The sequence below is a fragment of the Eufriesea mexicana genome, unplaced genomic scaffold, assembly GCF_001483705.2.
Source record: "Eufriesea mexicana isolate 0111107269 unplaced genomic scaffold, ASM148370v2 scaffold124, whole genome shotgun sequence".
NCBI lineage: Eukaryota > Metazoa > Arthropoda > Insecta > Hymenoptera > Apidae > Eufriesea > Eufriesea mexicana.
Window position 1 is genome coordinate 528726 of NW_016908357.1, and position 27408 is coordinate 556133.

General features: G+C 46.9%; 2 protein-coding genes across 3 annotated transcripts in view; one reads left to right on the forward strand and one right to left on the reverse strand.

The window, feature by feature from the left end:
* The window catches only part of LOC108555548 (neo-calmodulin), a 32516-nt gene extending 5609 nt beyond the window's left edge, over nucleotides 1-26907 (reverse strand). The window contains exons 1-7 of one of the 2 annotated variants that reach the window (XM_017911259.1): nucleotides 26674-26907; nucleotides 19373-19414; nucleotides 8001-8246; nucleotides 4038-4071; nucleotides 1900-2001; nucleotides 886-1021; nucleotides 655-803 (exon numbers count right to left, since the gene is read on the reverse strand). In XM_017911259.1, the coding sequence (XP_017766748.1) occupies nucleotides 655-803; nucleotides 886-1021; nucleotides 1900-2001; nucleotides 4038-4071; nucleotides 8001-8246; nucleotides 19373-19414; nucleotides 26674-26760 (796 nt within the window). In that variant the 5' untranslated portion in view covers nucleotides 26761-26907. Of the gene's footprint in view, nucleotides 1-654; nucleotides 804-885; nucleotides 1022-1899; nucleotides 2002-4037; nucleotides 4072-6118; nucleotides 7124-8000; nucleotides 8247-19372; nucleotides 19415-26673 lie in introns of those variants that run through there. The other variant, XM_017911258.1, reaches the window with a different exon arrangement.
* Nucleotides 11458-15916, forward strand: TpnCIIb (troponin C type IIb). Its single transcript, XM_017911260.1, has 5 exons — nucleotides 11458-11498; nucleotides 11848-11866; nucleotides 12619-12762; nucleotides 14442-14690; nucleotides 15205-15916. The coding sequence occupies exons 1-5, from the start codon at nucleotides 11496-11498 to the stop codon at nucleotides 15231-15233; spliced, it is 444 nt and encodes a 147-aa protein (XP_017766749.1). The 5' UTR covers nucleotides 11458-11495; the 3' UTR covers nucleotides 15234-15916.
* Nucleotides 26908-27408: the final 501 nt, after the last annotated feature.

Sequence of the window (27408 nt, forward strand, 5' to 3'; positions counted from 1 at the left end):
TGTAAATTTTCAAAGGTCCCTTTGAACTCGGTTACGGATAGCTACGGCACTGTCGAGGCTAGAGAAACGAGTAATGGTTGCTTAGCGGTAAAACCCCATATACGCGTATCTGACAAATATTTTATCCACCTAATGGAATTGAAAACTGTTTCAACAATTCTGTTCCATGGTTTTTTCTCCAGAAAAGCCTATACAATACGATACTGTACAGGAAATTCGTGCCGAATAAAGAACTTTTTATAGAAACGCAGAGGGTGCGTGGAAAGTACTCGGTGTCTTATTTTTGAACTTTGACGACGGCTTATAATTCTTCAGAAACACAAATAATTATAATTATGCACATTGACAATCTCGGGATACTCTAACTTAAGTTTAAAGATAAGAATGAACCTGCTAATGTTGTCACTTTTTACGTAATACTTCATTTTATCCAAAAATCGTGCGTTTTAACGAAAAACTCACAATTTTCGAAAACTGAAGCTGGAGGAGCAATTTCGATTACGCATTCGCGTTGAACAGCGTTATCAATAGCTACATCGGTTCTACAGCTATTTACCGTGATCTCGAACTAGCAGATATCACCATCGATAATTTTTTAAATGTCGCGCTTATTATGGTAATGCTTAATGAGGTAACCTTGGAATAAAAAATTACCTTCATAATCCACCATTCCGTCGCCGTCTAAATCCGCCTCCCTGATCATGTCGTCCACTTCTTCCTCCGATAATTTCTCTCCGAGATTCATCATCACGTGTCGCAGTTCCGTCGACGAGATCAGGCCGTCTTTATTCTTGTCGAATACTCTGACGGCAGACAAACGATTCCATTTTTAATGCTTACACCTTTGCATCTGCAGGAAGACTGTCTTTCGGAATTTCGAGATACCTGAATGCTTCGCGCAATTCGTCCTCTCCATCCGCACCCTTCATCTTCTTCGACATCATTTGCAGGAATTCGTTGAACTCGATGGTACCGTTGCCATCTTGATCCACCTCGTTCACCATATCCCGTAGTTCCGTTTCTAAAATGGGAAATTAGCAAGATATGAGATTCGTGGATTCGCCTGGCGCGAAAGAATAATCCGGTTGAGCGAATTAAAGATGGTCGTTTAAACCGTGTCCCCCGTTCTAGCCGCCGCATGTAATACACGTACATTCGTGGTCGTTTCATGCAAGACATTTAATTTCCCTTGTAGATCCGTGGAGGAGCGAGGAGACAGAAGATCTAGACGCGCAGTTAATTTGCGCGTCTGCACGTGCGCCTAGCCATCAGAGTTTGCAGCTTAGAATCGGCCGAATGGTAATTTTCCCTAAGCTCTTGTCGCAACCTAGTTTTCGGCACTGCTATCGTTTAACTCTCGTCATGTTAGAAAATCTTCGAATTGTCACTTGGGATATTAATTTGGCGAGAAGCGCTTTCGTAAAGTTTGCGTTCCGCTCGAAACTTTTGATGCCGTCTCTTTGCCCTCGTACAATCGAGAAACGTTTAAGAACCACGTCACCGTTTACTCCGTTGAAATTTTCACGAGCGTTAAGCACCACTCGAATCGTTTCATCGCGACAATTAGAACCGTTTTAAATATTTGAAAGGTTAAAAGGGATAAAAACGTATTGCTCGCGGCGTGTACATACGTTCTAGCTCGTAACGTCCAGGCGAAGCAGCCTCGTAAAATTGGTATAGAATTTCATGAACGTGCTTCTTGCGCTAATAGGTAATAGACAATACGGTGGTTGAGTTGGCGGTTTAGATTACCGTTATATCTTTTGGCCGCACGTGGGTAGCTTTTCGTCAGCTCGTGGCTTCTAGCCAGATCGTATCTACCTTGGTACACGTGGACGACACGCGGCAGACATTGTTCCAAATATTCGCATTTTTCGAGCGATTTAAACATTCACTTACCAGACGGCCTCTGTCCCAACGATCGCATGACCACGCCGAGCTCTGCCATCGTGATGGTGCCATCCTCGTCCTTGTCAAACAGCATAAACGCCTCCTTGAATTCTGAAGCGATAAATTACTCGTTAGCTGATCGTTGATCCGTCAATCGTTAGGTCACGACGTCAAGATCTCGATCATTTTCATTCGCTGAGCTTAAACTACGATCGTTACCGAGGGATCAAATGTCAAGCTCGACGCGTTGCATTTTCCCTTAATAAATTGCAACTGATCGAAACGAACCGAGCACCATACGCTTTCGGTGCGGTTTTTCTGCAGCACTTTCGAGATTGGAATGCATCCGGATCGAGTTCGGAAACACGAAAATAATTTCTCCCTCTGTTTTCGATGCGGTGATTTCGGCGGAAATTCCAGGGATCCTCCAACCGAGCCGTAAATAAAAACTAAGCGGGGGGAAAAAAGTTGGGCAGAGATTTGGCAATAAAACGATATACAACAAACGCTTTTGCCCGGCGTCGCATTGTTGAGAATTCGCGAATTTAGATGTCTATTAATCACGAGTAGCTATGCGTGTATATACGTGTGCATGTTCGGTCACGCGTTACAAGTCGTGCAAAACTAGCCGAGATCGCGCGAGCATCGGGCAAGTAGCCAGCCACGACGAACTCGCGAGAGATGCGCCGTTATAAATTTCCTCTACGTCCGACCAGCACCGTGTGCTAAAAATCCGTGCACGACAAGAGGATTCTGAATAGTTTACGAGACCGTGCGTTCATTAAAGTAGTCTTGTTTGATTCATCGGCACAGCCAACCAAACAATACATCCATTGCTATTGTTGCGCGTCTACCTTTTATTCCAGTCTTTTCCTCTATTTACTGTCCCCTTTCTTTCGTGCATTCATTCATCAAAAGAGTGTTTGTATCTGGTTGCATATACAGCCTTTCCACCTCGGAATAACAACGGCGTATCGAACATTCGCATTTTTCAACCGAACGTTGAACAATCAGGAATCACGAAGGACATGGAAATGAAAGGGAGCAACGTATTCGTCTGATTTTTCTTCTCTGCGCGGAAAATCTGCGCGTTGGATTTCTACGAGCGAAGGGGTCAGGGGATAGGCTAGAAAAATAGAGGAGAGCGAAAAGAAAGGAGCCGTTGCAAGAGTCGTTGCGTTTGACGTGCCGATGGAATTCGGTTCGGGAGAATGGAGTCGGTAAACGTCGGTTCGCCGTTTAATTACAGAGCAAGCAATTGCTCCGTTAGCGGCGCGATAAATCACGCGAGGAAACAAATCTAGCGATTCATAAAAGTCCGGCAGATTATAGTTGGAATGGGCGATAGGTGGTTCGGCCGGGAAATACGTGTTCCTAGACGTCGTGGTCGCTGTTTGATCTTATCGTTTGCCGCATAGATCGGCCTGCATTCACCTTGCGTTTATCACCACGTAAACACCAGACGATGCATTAATGCGCATAAACGAGTGGGCAATTTCTCTTTCAGTCGTTTTCCCGACGTTGCAATCGGTGATCTCTGGCTCGCGTGCCATCGCAAAAACTTATACGCCGCGACGTTTTAAAAGCTCCTACTCGCCGAGGAATCAACCACAAGGCCAATGATCGCGGTCACGTGAGGCCGAAACCATGTTTTATGCAACACGTACCAGCGAGAGTGACATGATATATACTTACGTAAAGCTACTTTCACAAATTAGTTCATCTTTTCGTGGCTTCAACGAGCACGCATCGAACACACCGTGGCACGGATTAATTAATCGCGGTAGCAGGACAGAACCGCACGATAGATTCGCGCAAAGGGAAGCAGAGCTTCCGACGTTTCGAGTGGGAAAATCGTCAACGGTTCTAATTTGCGAGTACCGTGACCGAGCTATTATACGTGTGTTTAGCCCGTTTGCTCATCGGTGAGAACGCGAAAAATTCGTGGCCCACGCGTCCACGTCTGTTCACGGTCACTCGAGTTATTTAGCCGAAATGTTTTGGAAGCACGACGCTGAGCGAACGATGAATATTCCACGCGTTTCCGTTTCGATCCGCGATTCGAAGGAACGAAGCGTTCGAATGATTTTACCATGCGGAAAGTGGGCAGGGGTAAACGGAAAATTTCATTTTTTATTACCACTTACCGGCCACTTGATCCTCCGTGAGTCCATATTCAGACTGAAAAGAAAACAAGACGCAGAGTAAGTAAGATTAGAGGGTAGTCAGAGTGCTTTATAATTTAGCAACGTTAGCGAGCAATGTTAATTGAATCGTTAACCCGTTCTAAACGTCACGGTAATGTCCCATCAAAACTTAACATGCACCAGTGGCTGTCGGCAGCGCGCGCTGCAGCCTGTTTGCAGAATGCTGCCAATTCCGCTCGAAATTTCATTAATTTGATCAAATTAACGGTGGATAACTTTCTCCGCGGTAATTGCCGTATCGGCTGATTAATTCTTTCCCGACCCGGTGTGCGTGATAAACGCGAATTACCGAATGCCGTTTGACTCGTGGAAATCACGATTAAACCGAAATTCCGACTGCGAAATTATTCAAGGAACGTGGACCGTCCCGACGAGGCTGGCCGAGTAAATCAGCGTAATTCGTTCTGCTGCTTTTCATCGTGTACTTGATCGGTTAGAGACGCGCTAGACAGGGAGACGCATAATTCGCGCAATTAACGGCCCTGTCCTAACTTGCAAATAGCTTGACCTGCGCTAATACCGCTCCGGCTTATCCGCCTTCTACACGCGCCTGTACTCGACATTGTTAAATCAGCATTAATAGACAAGGGATTCGGGAACATATGCCGCTAACGCGATTACAGAAACATTGACTTATCAGCGATTCTGCGAACCGCTATCGGCATTTGCACGGTTGTTCTCGTACCAAGGACTTTGCCAATGTAAGACTATTTATGCCCCAAATACGTTTTGACAGGCACGATTATCCGCTGAATCGAATAGCATCGAGAGGAATACCTCTTTGGCTGCGTATTTTCTTCGAATCATCGCGTTACCGTTCCACTTTACGTCCACGTTGGGGGATAAAATGCCGCAGTGAAAGAAGGAAACGAGGTTGCTAAAATTCACGTGGAAAATGGACCGCCGAAGATACCGATCTCGTCGATCCGTCAATCGACGGACTCGCAACGGAGCGACGCGTACGTCATTTTGGGCGAGCTTTTGGCCAATTGCCTGATAAGCTTATCCACGGCTTCTTTCATCGATGGGAACACGAGGAAGAGGTCTCCGACCATGATTATTAATAATCAGGTGTGGCGATCCGGGCAATTCGATGAGACGTAATCGGGTCGCGCGAGAATGCGTCGGATGAACGAAGCCGAGAAAGAGACGGTTGTTTCGTTGGAGAAAGGACAGGATGGTGGAGAAGATGAAAATTTTCGACGCAATTGCTACGTGCTGAATATAATCGCTTAACGACGTGCTCCGAGCAACCAATCCCCCGACGCTGTGGTTGCTACGGTCGTCTTAGAAATAGTTTCCTAGAACCGAGCACTAATGAAGCTCACCATAAGCAGTGCGGGTTAGTTAAGCTCGGTCGTGAGTCAGGTATCGAGTGATCTATAAGCTACAGGCGCATTCCACGATGTTGCAATTTCCACCGAAATAAACGTTTGTTGTATTTCAAGTACCTCGCGTATATGGACTCTAAGTGTCGTGAAATAACGTAAAATCGACACTGCGTTCTCTTTCGTTATTCGCGTCGCTGCACACGGTCCTCTGTCAGTTTCTGTCGGAAACTGCAGCACGAACAAGTCGTCAGTTCGGTATTCCGGAAACTTCGGGAATGTCGCTTCGAATTGACTTTCACGGATTACGTCTATGAATATCCCTAGGTGTAATCGTAAGCGGTGTGGGAACGAGACAGGAATCTGTCGAGCGGACCTGTCTTAGCCGAAGGCTCTTGTTCCGATGCTTCGCAGCTCTTCGGAAGTAGATAGAGTCGGTATTCAACTGGGTCACGTCCTTTTCCAGCAGTTCCGAGAGCAGCTCGCGTAAACTCGCGAAAAGTCAGTCGGATTTTACGAGTGTACGTGTCGACGCCACATTTATATATTTACCCGATCCCTTTGAACACCGTGCCGCGAGATCCAACTACGCGGCTGATATCGCGATCGCTAAACGCGAATTAGAAACGACGGAAGAAACTAAAGGATAAAAGGTGTCGACGAGATCGCGACAACGCGAATCGCGTTACTTACGCTTATCTGTCGGATTTGACCGTCTATGGTGCTCGTCAGTCTTCGCAACTTCCCATAGGCCGTGGTGTATTTCTTCTCCGTGTCCGCCATGTCGGGCAACGTTACGTCCACTAATTTTACCGATTAACAACGACCGCACCTGACTCGGTACGAAGCACCTCTTAAATTTACGTTCGTCTCCGGGAACCGAGCTAGCCCGCGAGCCGTGTTCCTCCTCTTCGGAGTCGCGACGACGACGCGCTTCTCTCTAATTTCGCCTAAGCCTTTTAATTCCAACCTCGCTCGAGCTTTTCTCCCCGTCCGAATAAATTTCCGCCTCTCGCGCGAACAGTCTGCCACGCGTCAATCGAACTAGCGCGACTACGCGACGGAACACAAATAATATTTATGGACTAGCTAGCGGCAACGTCACCGCTTGTCGGTGGCGGTGGATCTTTCGTCTCGTCCCGAGTTCATTCTGATTCTCCCCTCCCGATCATGCGAAAATCTCGTGTCACGTGCAGCCTGTGCAAGCGCGAATTCTCACTGTCACCCACTTTCCAAGCCGCACTCGCGATAAATCATCTTCCGGTTCGTAAATCAACCGCGGCGAGTCAAAGACCCCACCCTGATCAGCGGTCTGTCTCGATGAACGCCGAAACCGATACTCGTGACTTTCTACGGTCGTATTATTCGCGTTAGGATAAAGCGGGTGCGAGCTTTTGGACAACCTTCGGCTGTTTTTAACTTGTCAGTAGTCCCCAACGATTGGCTGGCAGTCTTCTCTTTATTTACTTCGCTCTTCGTCCTCCTCGCTCGTTCATTCTGTTTCTTTAATGGCTACTTGCTCGCGTTGGTGGGTCACTTTGCCAAACGGCGTGCATCGGCGAAAATACGACGAGCGTCGAAAAAGGGGGAAAACTCGGGTCCCGTCCTAGGTCGTGAATGCGAATGCTTTGTACGCGGGATCACGTTGCACCTGGCCGAGACTGTTCGAGTAAGCATCACCTTGGGAAAGATTGTCGCAACGTCCGTTGCCAATAGCCTGACTGGCCGATGTTCTGAATCAACCACGTCGCGCATGATTTAAGCGGACAACGACTGCAATTATGAGCATCGTGGCAATATATTCAAAAGAGTCTAACTTTGAACGATCCTTTGCTTGCATAACTCGGTTGGGTAAAGTTGCTTGAACTACAGGCATGTCGCTCGAGAGAGATAACGATAATATTTAACGCGATTGACAACACTCGTTAGACTCGCGTTTGTTTTCCTTCGAGAGAATACGATTTCTCCAGGGAGAAGGTAAAAGTGTCTGAGACTATTCTTGGAGCGTCGCGACGAAAAATCACCCACACTCCGAGCCTCTTCGTTGTGTGAAACTCAACCGCAAGGAATATTTTTGAGAGAGTTTCGTATCTACCTTGGTTAAAAAAAAAAAAAAAAAAAAATAAGGAAAGGAAGAAAAAAGAAATACCGGTGTCACACATTTGAGAAGCATCGATACAGGATGGTAATTTAGATAATGGAATACTCGTTCTGCGTTCTATTCGATCGTCCTATTCGTAGCTCTTGCGTCAGTGAATTAACCTTTTGCTTACGACATACGCGGAGGTTAAATCACCCGTGATTCTTTTCATTTATATTCGTTTATAAATAAACGAAGATTAATATACGAGACACGATAACGCGATAAAGACATAGGTATCCTAACGACAAGACCCGTGCTACCATCTAATGGTGACGAAAGATCCAGATCAGACGCGTTTGGTAGTCGCTATTCGTTTCCACTACTCGCTGGCTAGTCGGTATTGGAGTAAAGCGCGGCGTGTCTGACCACGGCCGTCAGTTTCTACTGCGACTCAGTGGACGCTTGACAATGTCGACAGTTGTTCTTACTCACCAAATTGATAGTGACGATGAGGTCGTACTGCTGCCTCTGGCCCTTCTTTTTGTTCTTGCCAGTCTTCACGGAAGCTGCTTTAGGCGTAACCTTAACCTGTCCCTTCTGAGCAGTGGGTTTCTGTGTCGGTTTCGCCGCAACTTTTGCACCAGGCGCCACCTTTTGCCCGGTTGCCAGCGGAGCTTTTTGACCCGTCGAGCCCTTTTGGTTCACATGGCCGACTCCATCTGCTGGTTTGTTGCGAGCCTGTTATCGGAAATAAAATATCCTCGTTAGATTTTTCACGATCGATAACCGACACTCGGAGATACTTGTATCGCGCTTTGCTCGTTCCGTCAACAAATCGGTGCAATTATTATTTCGAGGTTAATCGAAACGCGGCATCGTTCGAATCGTTGGATTATCGTACCAGGCGCGAATTAAATCGGTGGTCAGTGAGGTCGCGTTGGAACGTTTCTTTTCTTCTCTTTTTCCTCGTCAACGGTGCGGAATAATCGCGAAACGATCCCGGAATCGAGCTTCGACTGGACTGCAACGAGTGCAAAGCAGTTTCACGGCAATCCCACGATGGTTAATCTTTTGTCGGAACAGACGATACAGCCAGAAGCATCAGAATTCGAGAGAGCATCGACTCGAGGGACGTTATCGAAGACGGTCGTTAGCGATAGCGTTCGCTCTGGGGAAAAGTTCGCGTGGATTTACGAGCACAGCCGGAATGCGGACAAAGTGAGCATCAGGAATTGCAAAATAACGTTGTTTACCGATCGCACTTTGCTATCATGGCCCAAAGCGAAACTGGGCCATCATCGTTTATGGATCTCTTTCGTCCCGTTTACGGAGTTATATCCTATGCAGTCTGTACCTCTCTATCTACATTTTCCATCTGTTCGTACGAACTTACGCAGACTGACCGATCGTCCGAATTTTAATTCGTCGAGAGAAAAATCTTCTCTCATTCTCAGACAGAGAATCTGTCGCGAGACCGCAATCGATGCGACTTGCGTATGCATCCAAGTTGAACTATACAAAGTGCCTTTCGAATCCACGGGACAGGACAAACCTTGGTTCGTAATTATTCCAGCCTTCTGTTCATATTCCGCAATTAGTCATTGCATCTGGGAACGAATCTGTGTCTCGGTCGCGAAATGTTTTAATCGGGCAAAGGTTTTCCGATACGTTGGTTCAGGAGCAGTCGCACGGCGGGGAAAATACGGACGTCCGCTAACGAGAAACGAGCTCTGGGAAAAATGAGGCGCCTACCTTTCTCGCTGATCCGAATAAAAATTCGTTTTTCCTCGGAGAGATAAAGATCTAAGGTCACAGGACGAACAATACCTTTAATTACGCGTGAAGAATCTGAGGAAACGTTGAGTCAACATTCGAGGTCGGGATGCATCTGACGCCATTGTCCGCGGCTCACTGCTAATCACGCGCTATAGAATAATTCATGGTTAATTTCCGAGATTTCAGTCGTCGGTGTGACCGAGTCTCGCTTTCGTTTCTTGCCTCTCTTTCCCGCGGAAATTAATTATCCGACGCGTTTCCCTTTATTCCTTCGATCACCACTCGCCCGATAAAGCTCTTCCTCCCGATACTCTTTTTCTACTTTTAATCCCCCTTTCTCCGAATAACGATTGCCTATATAACTAATCGGAACGAGGAGGAAAAGGTAAACAGAGAGACAGAAACGATCGTCGATGGTGCAATTTGGTTTGAAAACCTTCGGGGAAAGCGATCCCTGGGAGCGATCCCTGGAAGCGATCAATCGCGGAGGCGATCAATGGAAAGCGGGCCGAATCTGTAAATCGAATATCATCGTTATCGCGGAATAAACGGACGAGAGGAGTGTGCAAACTACCCCTTTCGTCTCTGTGACGGACAATCGACCAGATTCGAATCTCTGGAACCGAGTCGGATTCCGATGGCGCGGATGCCCGCCGGGAGGGAATAAATCGAGTCAGCCGATACATAGGAACTGCCGATCGAGCTATAACGCGATCCTCGATCGAGGTCACGAGGAAGAGCGAACGATAGCGGCAATCGGAAGAAGGAACTCGATCGTGCAAAGTGGCTGTTTAAAAATCAAAGCCGATGGGAAGGAGGATAAAAGATTACGAGCGACTCGGAGTGAGAACTACTAAACGACACGAGAGGATAAACAAGTTCGTCGACCGACTGCCCAATTACTCGGTAAGGTAGACTGCGGTATAAATATAGAATGACTCAATTGGTATTGGACATTCTAAAAATATCGCGAGTTTATTCAAATAATAATTCAGTGGAGAGATGGCATGCCTCGCGTGGGTGGGACTGACAAGATAATTATAGCGTTTGCCGTCTACCGCGTTCTTACGAAAAGCACTATATCACCGGTACACGCGGGCTGAAAAAACGCAATAAGAACTGCACTTTGCTGTCGTTTACCATCGTTGCCGCGTAATAATAAAGCTTTCCGCCGCTTCGCCATGCGTCAGGTTACACCGTTACGCAATCCTCGGCGCGAGCAGTTGTTCCGCGAGGGAAGAATCAAAATAAATAGTAGTAGACGAATTCAACGGAGGATATAAAGGGGAATTGTAATTATCCCGCGAAGATAGTTCGACGTACAGTTGGATACAGCTTTTGTTTATAAGCCTGGCCGTTTCCGCGCGATCGCGCGAACAGCGAGAACCGGGCAATTCTTTCGAAGAATAATTCCACGAATTCGCGAATTTCGGGGGATATTAAATTTCTTAGTAACCGGTAAAAAGAATCGACGATATATCGCGTGAAACGATGTGGTGGTTGAATGGAAAGCAGTAGTATCATAGTCTGGAATGTTTTGAAATAGCAGCATCCCCACTTCTTTCCGCTGCTGCTGCCGCTATGTTCTCCACCGCCTCCTACAACCGCGTTTGCGGTGTACGAAAATTTTATTGCTTTTCCCTCAAACTTTTTGGCAGGCCTTCCCAACCGTATAGAGAGCAATCGTATAACTGTAAATTTAAATAATGCTCTGCTTGCGTAATAGATCGCATCTTTCATTTTCTATTGCACCTAGTAAATTCTGGAAACGGAACGTCTCGACGTTGATAACCCCGTTGTCCGTGTGCCTTCGGTTTCGAGCCGATTTAAGTAATTCGTCCCGAAGGCAGATCCAGAAGAGCGCGTGGAACGCGTCTGTTCGCGGGCAGTGGCAGAACACGTCGAAGATTTTAGGGTGAATGAATCGACACGCGTACACACGCGCCGCACGCACACACGGCCTTGAGATAGGCAACGTTCTCGATCGCATTAGTTAACCGTTTACACGGCGAAGCGTAATATTATAGCAGCGAGAATTGGCGTCGTCTGTCCGCGCTGTGAGAAGCTGTGAATTTCGATAGTTCGCAGGAAGGGATGAGAGAAATTCTTCACCTCCCCTTCCATGCGTTCTAGCTGAGCTTATAAAAGATATTCAGTGCGGATAAACCACTAGTGCGGAAGAAGCGTTCAGTTTGTCGCACACCTTCGAAGATGGTTAGTCTATTTTGTAATCAAGTGTGGAAACGAGTGGCGATTGTGCGACGTTGTTGCAGGCAGACGCATTAATTGGCGGATTCCGTATCGAAACGGCAGAAAATCGGGCAGTTTGGCGCCACGCCAGCGATTCTTTGATCGATTTTCCATATCGGAAGTAATTGACAGACAGAGAATTAAATTTCAACGAGACTCTATCAAAATTCGTTCTATCGCCGTTGCTGCTCGTCGTATTTCCTCTCTGCCGTTTCCACAGTGAATACCGGCCAACGAAGAGTGCTGCTTCTCTCGTGCTTTATCGACACAGGCTTCGCAAATATATCCAGACTCTATTTCTTCTCTGTTTCAGGATGACGAACAGGTTAAAAGTAAGTAAAACCGCGTTGACCGACCACCTGAGTGGGTAATTGGCGAAAACGAAGCGGAGCGGAATTCTGCACGCGCGCAAATAGACACTGCGACGCTGTCGCTCGAGTTAAACCCCGGACGCGTCAACAAGTATGGTTTATTCGTCGGAAAGAAGGTCGAGAATGTTTAAGATTTAGGTCGCAGCTGATCTGCATTTTACATCGGCTATTGCGAGGCGTCGCAACTTCAAAGGACTGATCCTCAGACGGTACGGTTACTCATTAAGATTTGTCGCCTGTACGTGGGACCAGACGGGATTACGAAAGCTCTGCCAAATCGAATCGATTTATCGCGGCGACGACCGAACAACGGGCCATCGTGATTCACGTTTTTACGCGAAATTCCTTAAAAACGTTCTACCTACGTTCTTTTCGCAACTGCCCACGCGTTCCCGTTCTTCCACCACGGAGCATCGGAACGCGTCACGGTTCTACGCGGCGCACGAGTTGCGCAATCCGAGACTCCGTATCGCAAAATAAACCGCTGATTGACTTGGCCCCGTTATTTTAATACACGCCGCTGGCACACCGTGTAAATAAATACGCGAGTCCGGTGTGACGACGCCTCCGCGAATTTTCCTCAAGGTTCTGGCTACAATTTTTCCAACCGCGCCCAACGATTCTCAAAGTCATCCGTTTCGGCTCTCGAGACACATCGAGCAGGAAAATAAACGATAAACGCGATAAGAGCGGAGATTCGTTGTATTTTACAGTGCTCAGGAGAGCCTTCTCCATGTTCGATTCGACAAAGTCTGGCCGGATCGAGAAGGAAAAAGTAAGAACGATTCTCAACACCCTGGGGCACACTTTCGACGATCACGAGTTGGAGGTTTTACTGAAGCAAGAGGACGAAGAAGGTATGGCAAATTCGGATTTCGGGGGTGCGAGCGACTCGAAACGCGCGTCCATTCGGACCAATCTGCCGTTTTCCATTCCCCTCTCGCGAGTGTTATAGCAATTTTTGGACCGACGTCGCTGCTCCGTGGATCGATGCCTCCGTTCGACCGAACGGGGCCAAATAATTCATGATATAATGGCTGAAACACGGGGAAGCACGCGTTTTACAAAGGTAACGAAAGCTGAACGACGCGAACGCGCAAACTTTTCCTACGCTTTTCTAGCCGAGAGGTTCGGTATTATTCGTATCACGAAGCTCGGCATTTTAGTCCTCCTAATCAATTTTAATAGCTCCACCTATACCAGCCCTAGCTTCTACCTCCCCGCTCACGTTTCCAGCCGATCGCTATGGACAATTTAAGCTCGACGAAGGCAAAGTAATCGAAAGCGAAACGTTAACGACGATTCGCCACCCCCCTTTTATCGGCAGGCTTATTCAAACGGCGGATATCATACGTTGATATCTACCTCGAGATTTCCTTTGACTAGTTTCTCAAAAGGAAGAATGGTCCCTTTCAGGATTTCCGCGGAGATATCTTGCGTGGAGTTTCGTCGTGGGTTCCTTTTTACGGTAAAAAAGAATTGGGTCGAGGCAGTCTCTTCCTTCAGCCTACTTTTTCGTATTTCACCACCCGCGTACATACACGTATATCGACTCGGAGCCCCCGCTGGAACAAATCACACTCTAGACGTTGCGTCGTTCAAAGGATCCTCACCCACGCGTGCATATCCGAGAGGAAGATTAAAAAGGCTCGCTAATCCAAATGTATCGGTTACTCGGCCAAGCACTCGGTCAAGTACTCGCGGCAAAGGGGTGCGCCTCTGTTACGTCTTTGACTAATCCGTGGAAAAGACGGGTATTTTTATTCGGGTCCCGATACCTCCGGTTAAATTACGTACGTTTGTAATCTCGATTGCCAACGCTTCGACTCTTATAAAAAAAACAAACGTTTGCAAGCTGAACACGATTACACGAACGGGTTAACCGTATTTCGTGCAGGCAGAAATTACCCAGTCCGCGGTTGCCGTCACGATACGAGCAAGTAACGTTGCTCAAGAAAGCCGCGATCGAATTGCTCTAGCCACCATGTCCGCCTTTACAACGCTCGAACGAGAGCCACTTAACCATGACGACGATCCGTGACACCGAGCCAGGCAGCAGGAAATACCGTAAGCTCGCCAAATTGCATCCGAAATCGAGACAATGCTCGCGGCTGACATCGTGTCCCTCGCTCTAGCGTTATCAGCACGCGTTATTATGCAGATATCGCCCGTTACGTCCACTGCGTATCGACCCGGGATACCCCTCTCGCTCAGGTCCCATTCGAATCTAATTTTTCCGACGTCGGGCATGAACCGGGTTCGGGATTCGAGTTCGGGATCGGGTTAGGCCGATCGACGAGCATTATATTTCGATGGCCGATATAAATTTCAAATTTATTCCCGGGCTCGCGTAAACGGAACCGCTTGGAAGGCTACCAAGTATATCGTCTCGGATATTTTTCCGCCGACAAAAAGCGACCGCGAAACGGAAACGGAAAGGAGGTTGGGGTGCTTGTTTACACTGTCGATGAATTGCCACGGAGAGACGGCGGTATCTGTAGATAGGTTTTTTAATCGTGCACTGTCGGGCTTTCAGGCAACGGCAAATTAAATTTCGACTCGTTCTATCGGGTGGCCTGCCACTTCCAAGAGGAGGACGACGAGGCCCTGCAGAAGGAGCTAAAAGAGGCTTTCAGGCTTTACGACAAGGAGGGAAACGGATACATTCCAACGAGCTCTCTGCGAGAGATTCTCGCAGCTCTGGATGATCAGATAACACCCGATCAAATGGACGGCATGATCGCTGAAATTGATACCGACGGCTCTGGCACTGTTGACTTTGACGGTGAGCATCTCGTTTCCTTAACCCGTCGTGTCCCATCAGCGTCCTCGTTTCGCTCCGTTCTGTCTACGTAAACCCTGGAACCTCTTAATTACGCGTAAATGCCTCGGGCAGCGAGAAGTCATCGGCAAGAATTCGCGCGAATGGTCGCGACATCGGCAACGCGATCTTCTTTCCTCGGTTTTTCCTCGGCTTTTCGGATCTATAGAGCTCGTTACGGTGCCTCGTACGAGGGCTTGATTAAACCTCGAACATCTTAATACCGGCTTTCCAAAGCTTCTTTCAAAAAGAACGGAAAGAAGAGCAAGGATGGTATAAAGGGGCAAGGATACGACCTACTTGCTTTCCAGGAGAAACATTCTCCTGGCGCGGCGAAGAAATGAAAAGGACCGGTACTTTGCAATAACATTTAAGATCACGGTGGCTCGTCTCACGATACGAACCTCTGCCTCTTTGGATATAAAGTTCATAGAGGGACGAACGCGTCTGATTAACCTCGTTAATTTCTCTCTTGCAGAATTCATGGAGATGATGACTGGCGATTAAGCTGACCGCGGATTCGCCGTCTCGCGTGAAAAGAACGCCAGTATTTTCTTCCTACGATACTCCCATTAATCGTGGACAGACAGCGGCTCTCTCTCTCTCTCTCTCTCTCGAAATTGAAATTCCACGGGAGAAAGCCGGGTACACGTTATTCACTTGGGTCAGAAGCGAACGAGGGATCGACGAGACTTCGCCCGACATCATTCTTCCCGCACGTTTGTTTGCTCACGGTGTACCGAAATCATTAAGTACTCGATTAAACGTTGCCTTTGCTGATCGTACCAGAGGACCATTTTTATTCCGCGCTCCGATCGAAGATTAACGACCAGACACGCTGATCGACTCGTTCGATATGCAACGGGATACGATGATCGAAGTAAGTTATGACTACCAGGGAGAAATCGGCGAACGGCCATTATTCGCGCGGCAATCTCTGCAAGCTCGTTCGTATCCTCGACCGTAGCAGGAAGCCGAGCAGTGTCGTTGGAACGGATATTTTTTCGCGATAACGAATGGTATTTCGCGAGCTTCGCTCGCGTTCCACGCGCCTAATAATTTCCTGTCTCCTCGAAAGCGGCCAACTTGTATGGGATATTAATCAAGGATCTCCGGCGAGCAAATCGCTGAGCGTGCAGGAGGCTCGCGTTAGAATTCCGTGAAGGCCACTTATTCGATCAACTCGGGCATCGACTCGCGGCAAGGTTCGAGGTCTCTATACTTTATAGCTCCGCTGTGTGCATATATCAGCCGGTTTATCGGGGTTATAGACAACGTGTACGCGTCTACCTGTCGGTAGAACGACCATACGTAGCTGGAACCTTTGCTTTTGTCGGCTGCAAATTCGTCGCGATGGCGGATCGACCTTTGCAGGACGCTGCAAGCCTGCGTCGTGCATCGTCGGGTTTGGTTGATGGTTGCAAAGGAATTAACGTAATTTACCGAGGTTAGGAACGTACGTCGAGGCAGGCCGATGAAAGTAGACGAAGCAATAGATGCTGATCGATTTTAAAATCTGGAAGGTGGAATTGTCTCCGAAAGATTGGCTGAAGGGAACGGGAAAGAACGAGGAGTTCAGGATCCGGCGAGTACGCCCAGAAACACCCATCGCCACCCATCAGCCATGCTCCGCTTTCAGCTTTTGCCCCTTTGACTTCCTTCCTTCCCTTTTACTCGCCTCTCTCGCTCCTCTCTCCAGGCAGGACTCCACGGTTCCAGGTCTGGCCCCGGCCATTTCACCCACTCAAGTTTTGTCCGAGTGTTTGCGAGCGAGACCCGGAAGCCGCTTTCGAAGGATCAATAATTGGGGCCGACTGCAACCGCCCTTGAAAAGCCATACCCCGTAGGTGATCCGGAGGATTGGTAGGTCGCGTAGAAACGCACGGAGGATTCAAAGGACCCGACGACGCATCGATGGACACGACGAAGGTCGTCGAACACACATAGGCCAAGTCGAGTTCCCTGCGTAAGTTGTTACGAGGTTGCCTCGTAATAGCGACAGCCGTTGAAGTTGCTCGGGAACATTGAAAGTTGGCGAGAAAATCGTTTAAAACGCGCGTTTTGTCGCGAAAGACTGCTAAGACTCGTTACTCGGAGAAACAAAAGGAAAGGTATAGCCCCGAAGAGCAATTACGATAATTGCGACCTGGATTGTGTCCGTTCGTATACCCGCAATGTTGTTACGTTTCTATTCTCGACGTTTTATACGAGTTTTCCACGTCGCTGCTGCTCGTCGACCGACGTACCCGTCCGAGGCGAAAGGCAGTCGGAAATTTTTGTAGGCACGGTTATAAACGGACGTGCAGTCGTGGATGCGCGAAGAGGAATAGCAGTCGATTAAATCGTATCGATAGATTGACGCGTGTCGTCGAGAGTGACGAATATCCGATATATTCCTGTGGGAAAAGACGGTTCGCTCTGCGCGGAACAGGTGCCAACTCACGGGTGCACGTTCGCCTGTGAAAATTACGAGGGAAAGTGGAGCAATGCCGGAACTGCGCCGGCTGCATTCCACGAGACAGAGTCGCCGGACATTCCGGGATACTCCGGAATATCGTTATTCGAATTTTCAATGGGGCTAACGCGAGGAACGCGCGCGGTAATGGCGATGGTAAGTGTAAAGGCTTGTACGACGAAGAGAGGTGGGAAAGGAGCGAATAAACATGGAGAATCGTGACCTTGGAACGTGTCACTGCACTTACGATGGAGGAGTTAGAAACGGCTGGATACGATTAATAATTAAGTAACGGCCACGACAACAGCAACGACGGGGGTGCAGCCGAGCTATCGATCGTCGTGTTCTCAACCCGAACCATCCTCAACCGAAACCTACTGCCTTCCCAGCTACATTCAAAGGCTCTTGTCGCCGCTCTTATTGCTTTTATATTCGACGACTACTTGTCAGAAGGGTGCTCCGAACGAGGGCCTAAGATGCCATTCACCCGATTTTCTTCTCTTAATCTACGATGACGGGCTTTTTCGGCCCGTTTGTTTCCAAAAGGGTCTCTTCGTTCGCGAAAACGTTTCCGGTTCGACGGTACCGCGGTGCCCGTATATTTTATCGGCCGAAAGGGGAATTGCTCGCTACCCCGACGTCCCGGAAACGATAGATCGGCCAGCCGTGGACGAACCATGAAATGCAACGGGAAATATCGATGACGCCACAGACGGAACGCTTTCCTTCTACCCTAAGCGATTTGTCGATAACACCTGCTTATGTTCTAGCCAAGGAAATGCAAAATTTCTCATTCCCGACGCCCACGTGTCCCGTTTCTTTCGAGACAGAGCCGACACCAGGTATCCCGTGAAGATTCGATTCACGTCGAAAAGCGCAGCCGTGGCACCACGCCCCGCTGCTCGCATTGCAGTCCAGTAGCTTCGAGATAAAACGATTCCCGTCTAAATAGCCCGAAGAGGCGCGGCCCGCGATTCACGCGATTAATATGCAAAGCCGCAGAGAAACGCTGCGGGCGGACCAAACGATGACTGAAAGTCGAGGTAAGAATAAATTACGAGCTGAGAGCGAATTCGTGTCGAAAGGAACGAATAATGAAACACGCCGGCTAACGCGAAAGCCTCGCGTCTCGGGTTCCTTTGTCCTCGTCAAGCTCGATCCGCTTAACAGTGTCGCGGGCCTTTCCAAAAGTGGGGAAAAAATCGTGCAGTTATGCACCAGCATCGCAACGATCGAATCTTCGACTCGCTTTTGCTTTTACTCGCGAGAACGTTACGAGTCCATTTGCGGGATTAACACGTCGTGTAAATAACCGTGTGTCGCGAACAATACGCTTCGATTCGCTGCATCGATCATTCGTTCGGTTCGTCGTTCGTTTCCAACATATCTGCCACGCGATGTCTGCAAAGTTGCAATGCGTCCGACGGAAAACTTGCTATTCTACTTGCAATGCCGGTCGTATCGCGGTCGGACGGTTTCTCGTATACTTACGTTGCTCCTCGCGCGAGAATCCCCGCGAATAGTGTCGAGAAGAAGAAGAAGAAGAAGAAGAAGAAGAAGAAGGTGAGCGAAAGAAAAAAAGATTAAGAAAGAAAGGGATGCACGAGTAGACGAGTGATCTAAGGTGAGGCAGGCGGGAGAAAGACATGCATGTTCTACTGACTGGCGTTCGGTGTTGGTTGAGGATTACCACGTACAAAGACAAAGGGTGTGCGTGTGGGTGGCATGCTTCATTCGGCACTCCTGCGTCTGTGTGGGATAACAGAACCGGCAGCATGCACAGTATCATAAACGACCGTGTACTACCGTTGGACAGTTTTCTCACAAACAGAACAGAACGATCTCTAAACCGTGTCATAGTCCAGCCTACCGTTTCGCACTGTCCCGTGATAAAGCGTTCGTCGTCTATGGTCGTAATCGATTATTCGTGGGCCAAGGATCGCGGGCCGTTTGTACGTCTCGCTTTCGACGCTAATCATTCGACGATCATGAACGTAATCGTACCGTGGTAGAACGTAAACCGGACTGATCGTCGGGTTTCCAAAACTGGAACACGAGAAACGCGCGTGCTCTACGCATCTACGTACGAGCAAATAGTGTCTAGATTCTAAGTGTCTAGCTATGTCCAGCTAAAGTAGCTAGTATCACTAATTTCTCAGCTATATGTGGATTATGTCATTTTGGTATGTACCTGGCTCAGGCTTCTAAAGCTACTTGTACTGGCGCTGCGGGCCTGTAAACACAAGTACAGCACAGGTCACCAATCACCACACACTGCAGTTGGAAAAGTACAAATAGAGATATGGCATAGAATATAGATACATAGAATAGGTGGTTACATATAACACGGGCACGTAATACTATCGAGTAGAGGGCAGGAGGATAAGAGTACGACTGTGGTGGAGTCACGGTATACGGTACACGCGTATACTTGCAGTTTGGTCAGTTGCGACACCTAGATAGGGGAAAGAACGTTGTTACGACAAAGATCATTGGTCCGACGTGTCAGCAGGGAAGATCCTTCGGTTACGTAAATTCGTTAAAATTCGGCAAAACCGTATCTCGGGGGTGGAGCTTGCCTGCTGACAGGGACGGTACGTGAACTGAGCTCGTGGAATTTGTCACATCCGTAAACACGGTATCATGGTAGTACAGCGTATTAACAGCAGTGCACACTGAACACATACGACAGCATAGCGTGGGTTCTCAGTGTTGGACAGTTACGAGGCCAGTTTTCGTGTTTCTCACAGTTATATGTAGCTCGTTTTTCTGTACAATCAAAGCGTTTAGGAGAAGCGAAAAGACAGTATCTCGTGGTAAAGTAGAGAGGAAGTGGTTCGTGTTCATCCTTCGCGAAACTTGCGCGGGCACAACTTCCGCTTTGACCCGGACATTTTGCACGCAGATTCTCGCCACGACCCGCGCCGTCCGTATGAATCTCCGACTCGTTGCTACCTATCGCGCACACCTTTCTTCTTGCCAGTTTCCTCGAGGTTCGCGAGTCAATTAACGCGATACCTTTCCGCGCCACCGGTCCCAAATCCGGTGATTATACTTGTCCCGCTTTTCAACACAGTCCGCTTTTTCGCTCGTAGTTCGCGATTAGTCTGCACACTTGCTTCGTGACAATCAGCGAGACCCGCCGCGAATATAGGTCGTAGGCAACGTGCACGCACTTTCCGCGGGCGATCTTAGAGGGCAGGTCTTTTCCTCCTCGAGCTCGGGGAAAAAGAGAAAAGGCAACGTTTCATTGCCGCGACTTACTCGGTTACTCGAGAACTAGCATTGTCGTTCTAATTGGGCCGCGGTTTCGTTCGTCAAAGGTAACGAGGCGGTACCAGTGACCGGTGGAAGGCTTAATTTCTCAGTTTCACAGTCACTCGATTCCATTCTCTATGCGAGATCCTTGCCAAGCAGTGGATCTCGAAGTCCAACGGATCAATCGAATCGACGAAACGTAATTAATCTACTCGATCTGCCATCGAATTCGCAACAGAAATGCGAAACAGATTTTCGCAGCGTTCGCCTCTTTGTAGGCTCGTCGATTTCCGCGGTTCGCGATCCACCGAACACTTACGCGCGTAGATGAATTTCCAAAGCGCGAAATCGAACTCGTTTCCCTATGCTAGATCCGACGAGTGTTACCGATCAAACAGCAATTACTCGAATCTCTTTTCAAGTTGCCCGATCAAAAGTTCCGATAGAAAGGGGCGCAGGTGTTAGCCATTACTGGGGTAAAGAGGAACGATCGAAATCGAACGCTTTAAGATACAGCCGCCAGTTCACGTGCGATGAATCTCGAGCCTGTTATTATCGGATGTCGAATCGTACCGATTCGTTCCTCCGTGTTTAACGAAACGATCAAAAAGCATCGAATGCTTTGCGAATACGTCCGAGAGAGTCTATATCTCAACGTTCCTGGAAAAATCTCGTTCGAGGGATGATGAACCGCAGAGGAAAGTAGCTAAGAATATTCGTCTCGTTGTTTAAATCTGTCACGACCTCGTAAAACGTTTCGAATTTTAACTCGTTTTTAAGAGACTCTATATCAACGACGCAGTGAAAGCTTTCGAAATTTACCGGACAAAATTTCGTCTTAAATTTCGGCTTAAATTTCGGCTTAAACAATTCGTCGAAACGTACGGCTTAATAAAAGTCGTGAAAACGTTTCGGGCTCAGACAGAGACATATTTTTCATTCCCCCGAATCTACCACGAAGCGAATTTCTTTCGATTAGTTGATCGGCGACGCGACGGTGCGAGGAGAGAAAAATTCGAACAAGAAGGAATATTATTTCCATCTCCACGCGATGAAAGTGTGGCAGGATTTTTTGATCAAACGCGGGAGCAATCGTCGGGAACAATCTGGTACGATAGTCGCGAGTGGGACGAGGATTTTTTCCAAATGTAAAACATAGCCGTTGCGAAAAAATCGACTACCGATGCTATCGATTTCCAATGGCGCTTGCACTGTCTGGAACAAGATTTTTCCAGGATTTGCTAGCCCGATACAATGTTCCCCGTTAATTTCACGGGTCGTGTTTCAACAGAGACGCGCAATCTTCGCGAAGCCGGCGTTTTCCCTACCGATTTCTTAATTATTCACGAGAAGCTTGTACGCGGTGCGCGTTTAATTGTCGGAATAAAGCGGAAGCAAAACGACAGCGAAACGAAAGCAACGACGATGCTTTAGGAGCTAGTTGTTGAAAAACCATGGCCCACTGAAGTCCATAGATCATTAAAATTCCAGTCAGCCGTAAACGTTCGCTAATTGGATGTTCGCCGAGGGAGTTCTGCGATGGACACGCTGAATATTTCCACGGGCGGCCGTGTAGCCGAGCGAAAATTTGCAAAACAATTACGCAACTAGGGAGCAATTTGTCGTGCGCTACGTGCTACGTTCGACACGAGCTGCTGCGAATAAATCTATCGGCCGCAACGTTGTTAAATAATTGAATCTTTAACGACGTCTCATTTCGCGTTCACCCCTCGGTCGTTCGATACTTTTCGCCGGAGCCTGTTCCCTCTCCCAGCTCGAAATGAACGTGTCGGATCTTCCCGACGAGAAAATATGTATAACGCGTGTATGGAGTTCCGGGAAGCCGATAACAGGAACGACGGTAAGTTATGGCAGGCAAAACGGCCTGGTTAACGTAAACGAGATGCGATAAAACGGTAGACGCAGGCAGCGAGATATGCCGCTCTGGTTTACGCGTTGTCGAAGGCTTTAGGGATTAGCGTTTTCGAGAGGTTACGTGGTAATCCAGCAAAAGTCCCGTCGCAGAAGTACGACCGAAATATCCTACGGGATCGTACACTTCTCCATGGGTCGGTTGAACGTAAAGCGTTCCGAGAGTCGAGAATTTCTCCACGATTTTTCGCGATGAAAGTAGCACTTGTCAGCGAATCGGTAACCGCTGTGCACGTCGCGGCTCAATCTTCGATAGGCATTTAATTAATGCCAGAAACGCGAAGCGAAAAACTAGCCGATGTATTCCTGGAAGGAGACGTTGGAACAACGAATTTAGGAAAGTTCGTCGTCCGGAGCAGGCGGATTTAATTTCCGGCCCTCGGCAGGACACAACCCCGTAACGAACTTTCTTATCGTTCCTCTCTGGTTGGCTTTGCCTTGTCCCAGTGCCCATCGGTTGCGGTTGAACTTTGAACGATTAGATGGAAACCGTCATTTGGCCCCGTCTACGTGCCAGAAACCATAATGGCCGATAAGTTTTTTAGAATTCACTCGCAATTTTTTTGCCCCCGTTATCTCGTTCGTCTCCAACTTTCTCCCGCAATTCCACTCGCGTATCGTTTCGTCGAGAATAACGCGAAGAGTTCGTACAGATAAGAAAGTATTATGGAAGGAACGTTTCAACGTTGCCTCATTCGATGAATTTAACACGCTGGCGGGTTAATCAGTATGCACTCTGAGCATGAAATCCTTTCGTGCTGTTTCAAATTCTTTGCCGCTCTTTTGGTCTACGCTGGCTCCAAGCAAATTACACTGTTCACCAAATTTCAATTTTTTTCTTTAAATCCGGAAAATCCATTAGGCGATTCCTGCAGAGTTTACGAGTACGATTCCTGAATATGAATCCGTAATCGAAATTGCTCTAACAACCTCGGTTTCAGAAAAATATGAATTTCTCTCGGAAGGCACGATTTTTCGTAAGTATTACGAAAAAGAAAGAGGTATTAGGTAAAAAAAAAATGAGATCTGTAATCATAATTATAGATATTGATAATAAATTATAGATTATAATTATTTATGCTTCTAGATAATTGTAATTCATATGTTACGTATCATCGCAATTTAACCTATGTAGCTGAGAATGTAGTTTCAGTTTATAAAACATGTTTATATGTCATCAAATTTATTATTAATAACCAATGAATATTGTTAATAATAAATTGTCTACCCCGTAAATTTGTAATAAAAGAAGAAAATTAATAAATTACCAACTATTACTTGAATTCACAACGTACCTGTGTTAAAATATACCTATAATTTGCAAAAAGTTTATCAATTATTATACTGATTGCTAATAACAAATTAATATTGTTAATAACAAATTGTTCACAACGTAAATGTATAATAAAAGTGGAAAAATTAATAAATTAGTAGCTATTACTCGAACTTATTACGTATACTTGTGTTAAAATATACCTATAATTTACAAAAAGTTTATAAATTATTACACCGATTGTTAATAACAAATTAATATTGTTACTAACAAATTGTACACAACGTGTATTTGTAATAACAGTGAAAAAATTAATAAATTATCAGCTGTCAAGGCGGAAAAATAATAAATAATGGAATCGGTAAAGTTGAAAAATTTTCGATCGGGGTGGGGGAACTCGGCCGATCGGCGGCTATATAAGGGGCGACGCGACGCAGCAGAACTCATTTGCCAGTTTGACATCGGGAGTGTAACATCTAAATTTTTCCGTGTTTGGGAGTGGGGGTGGGTCCGAAGTGAGGTGGGGTTAACTACCCCACTCACCCCCGCCCCTTTAAACAATTTACTAATAATTTTTTTTATTTTCAGCCATTAATTATTTTTTTCTTTCAGATTTTAATTATTTTTAATTTTTCCAAGTTTTAATTATTTTGTTTTTATTTCAGATGTTATTTCTTCGTTTCTATTCATTTTTATTTAAACATTCGAATATTTCGTATAATATTCGAATGTTTCGTCGTTGTTTCGTTTATGTCTCATCGTTGGGTTGTTCTTTCGACTTTTCTTTCGTTTCGATTTACTAATCCGTTTCATTTCAAATTTTAATTATTCATTCTTTCAAATTTTATTTATATATGAACATTCGAATATTTCGTGTAATATTCGAACGTTTCGTCGTTGGTTTCTTTATGTCTCATCGTTGGGTTTTTTCTATCTCATCGGTGGCTTGTTCCTTCCACTTGGTTAACCTTCATGGTTTCTATTCCTTCGTTTTCTTTCCTCGTAATAATCCGTTTCCTTTCAGGTTTATATCAACAATAATATATTCTGTTTCAGCTTTTAGGTTTCTCACGATTCTCAGGTTTCCTCGGGACTTCATTTGGAACGCGGGATGCGTGCGATTATTTTTAAGTAGACCTAAGTAGTTATAAGGTAGATCCATAGACTAAGTATGATGTGCGCGCTATCTGTACAAGGGTAAACTACCTAACTTGGAGCGAATATATACAGTTCATATTTTTCCTCTCTTACCCCCCTCGTTTACCAAATAGAACATAATTGTTCTCGCGATAATCGCGATCGTTCTTAAGTACGGACTAGCCTGCGCGACGTACTCTCGTGTACTTGGTAACTCCGTGTTTCGTAAGTCATCCAAACGATTCGTTCCGACACTCACCCTCGCCACTGCCACCCTTGTCACGCATCGGTTCTAGGGTGGTCGGCGGGCTGGCACTCATCTGGGTCAATTCGAGGGTCTGTCGGCCCTAGTCGTCCTGGGCACCAGCGCGTGCACGACCGGGGTATGGGCCCTGTAGCCGTGACACTGCATATGGGCCTACGGTCAGACCCCATGGGATGATTAATTTCTCCCCCATGTGGCAGGGGCCTGCGTGACCGGCTACAGGGCCTCGCTAGGGACCCTCGGCTTGATTTTGGATGTTTCGTTGGTTCGTCGATCGCTCTCGTTCGCGAGTAAGTCATGGCAGGGTCTGTGGTGGCTGGGTGGGCTAGGTTCGGATCGGGAGGGTGCCGAGGCACGAAGTTGTCTTGTACACGAGAGTACGTCTCGTAGGCTAGTCGGTCTTTCGAATAATCGCGAACTCGTTCGGGCGCGATCGCGATTTTTAACTTGCTCGCGTGTTTTATATTTTATTCCCTATTTTTATGAGAAGTAAAATATCTTAGTGTCGCGACAATAGAGTTGTAGTATACCGAATCGAAATGCCCTTTGTAAGACACGAAATATAATAAAGTGTCAGTAGATTTTTACTTTAACTTCTTTCGCTCCAAGTTAGATTAGGTTGCCTTTGATACAGATAGCGCCAGCAGGCTGCGCCACTAGGGCGCATGTCGGGTCTCGATGCGTAGCCACCTCCACGTGGTGAGACCTGGTAATTGGTATCGTTTTCAAAAGAATAATTTTTGAAAACGATACCAAGCTAAGAGCTACGCACTAAGTTTAAGATATTTCTTGTAAATTTCCAAAGCTCCTCTTGAACTCGGTTAGCTACGGTACTGTCGAGGCTAGTGAAACGAGTAATGGCTGCGTCGCGGTAAAACATTTCATGGAACAAACAATTCTGTTCCATGGTTCCTTCTCCAGTCAAGACCACAGAATACGATACAGTACAGCAAATTCGCAAAAATGCGTAGAACTATTAGAACTTCACATTAACCACAAATCGCGCGTTTCTAGGAAAACTTACAATTTTCGAAAACCGAGAGTGATGGAGCAGTTTTGCTCATGTATACGTTTTCAAGACAGTAAACTCTTCAAGAATGATCCCATAGATATTACAGTTTAAAATTTGCGTTGAACAGTGTCATCAATGGTATCTACGTAATCCACTAGCCGAGTACGAGATTCATGCGGACACTTTGCGGCTCGAGTGTTTATGGAGCGCGAAAATCGGAGGTTTAAGCTTTCGTGATTCTCGGCATTGCGAGATTAGATCGCGATACCTGGGTGAAGGAAATTCCTTCGGATAGAACGCGTGGAGTAACGGAAACGAACGTGTGTCGCGAGTCCCCATAACATCGTTAGCAATTCTACGGGATAGAGTAAAACGATTTGGCGGTGTTTGCGAGTAAAGAATCAGGGAAAGAAGGTACAAGCTAACCGAGCCGACTCGGCTCGATCGGTGGGTGATTTTCGGATGGGAACTTTCTGTCTCACGGATCTGTCGAACGTGTAAAAGAATTGATAAAACACATCCTGCGTAAGTCGGTGGCGCCAGCGACATCCATCGCCAATCAAAGACCAGGTGCCTGAATTAGCTGCTTTGGAAATAACATGTCGTCGATATTACCTTGCTCCTGTTTCTTGGCGCGAAGTCTTCTTTGCTGGCCTTCCGTCTCTTGTCTTTGAGGATCATTCTCGCCGCGGCGAACGCCATTCTGCCGGCTAGCTTTCTTCCCTTCCGTCAGCAGCTTCGACTCGAAGAGGGAACACGGATCGCGTAAACGGCGATCGATCACACGCGATTAACCACAGCCGAACACCAGATTCCGATAACGCGTACGATACTTGCGAATGCAACGATTTCGATTTTCTTCTTTTATTGCTTCTCGATCACACGGATTATCGTTGAATTACGAATAGGAATTTACGGCTACGACGATTCGATCGATACGATGTATGTACGTATGAATATGTATACGCGAATCGGAATTCGCGACGCTACGTTTGTACTACGCGATATCAAGACCACCTTCTTCCTTAATATTTTCCTCCTTTTCTTCTTCTTTTTATTTTCGTGTATATATCACTATAGACTATAACTAATATCGACGTCGTCTCCTCTGACCGGGCGCTCTTGTCGTTGATTCTTCTCCTTGCGCTCTAGCTCTGCCCCCGGTTCCCGATTTCTCGATCGATTCTCGCACACGCGACTCGAGTTAAAGGCGAAGAGACAAGGTCGCTGAACACTATCGATTACGATTACGAGGATAAACACAGCCAGGGGTTATCGCGGATTGACTAAATTTTCTGTTTCCCCGTTTCTGGAGTTTTATCGTGAAATTGACACTGCAGTGGAGCGACG

What these genes read in the sequence shown, in the direction of transcription:
- TpnCIIb (XM_017911260.1), top strand. An exon ending in GAAGCAAGAGGACGAAGAAG is followed by an intron (nt 12,763 to 14,441) that starts GTATGGCAAATT and finishes TCGGGCTTTCAG; the next exon opens with GCAACGGCAAATTAAATTTC. An exon ending in TGGCACTGTTGACTTTGACG is followed by an intron (nt 14,691 to 15,204) that starts GTGAGCATCTCG and finishes TCTCTCTTGCAG; the next exon opens with AATTCATGGAGATGATGACT.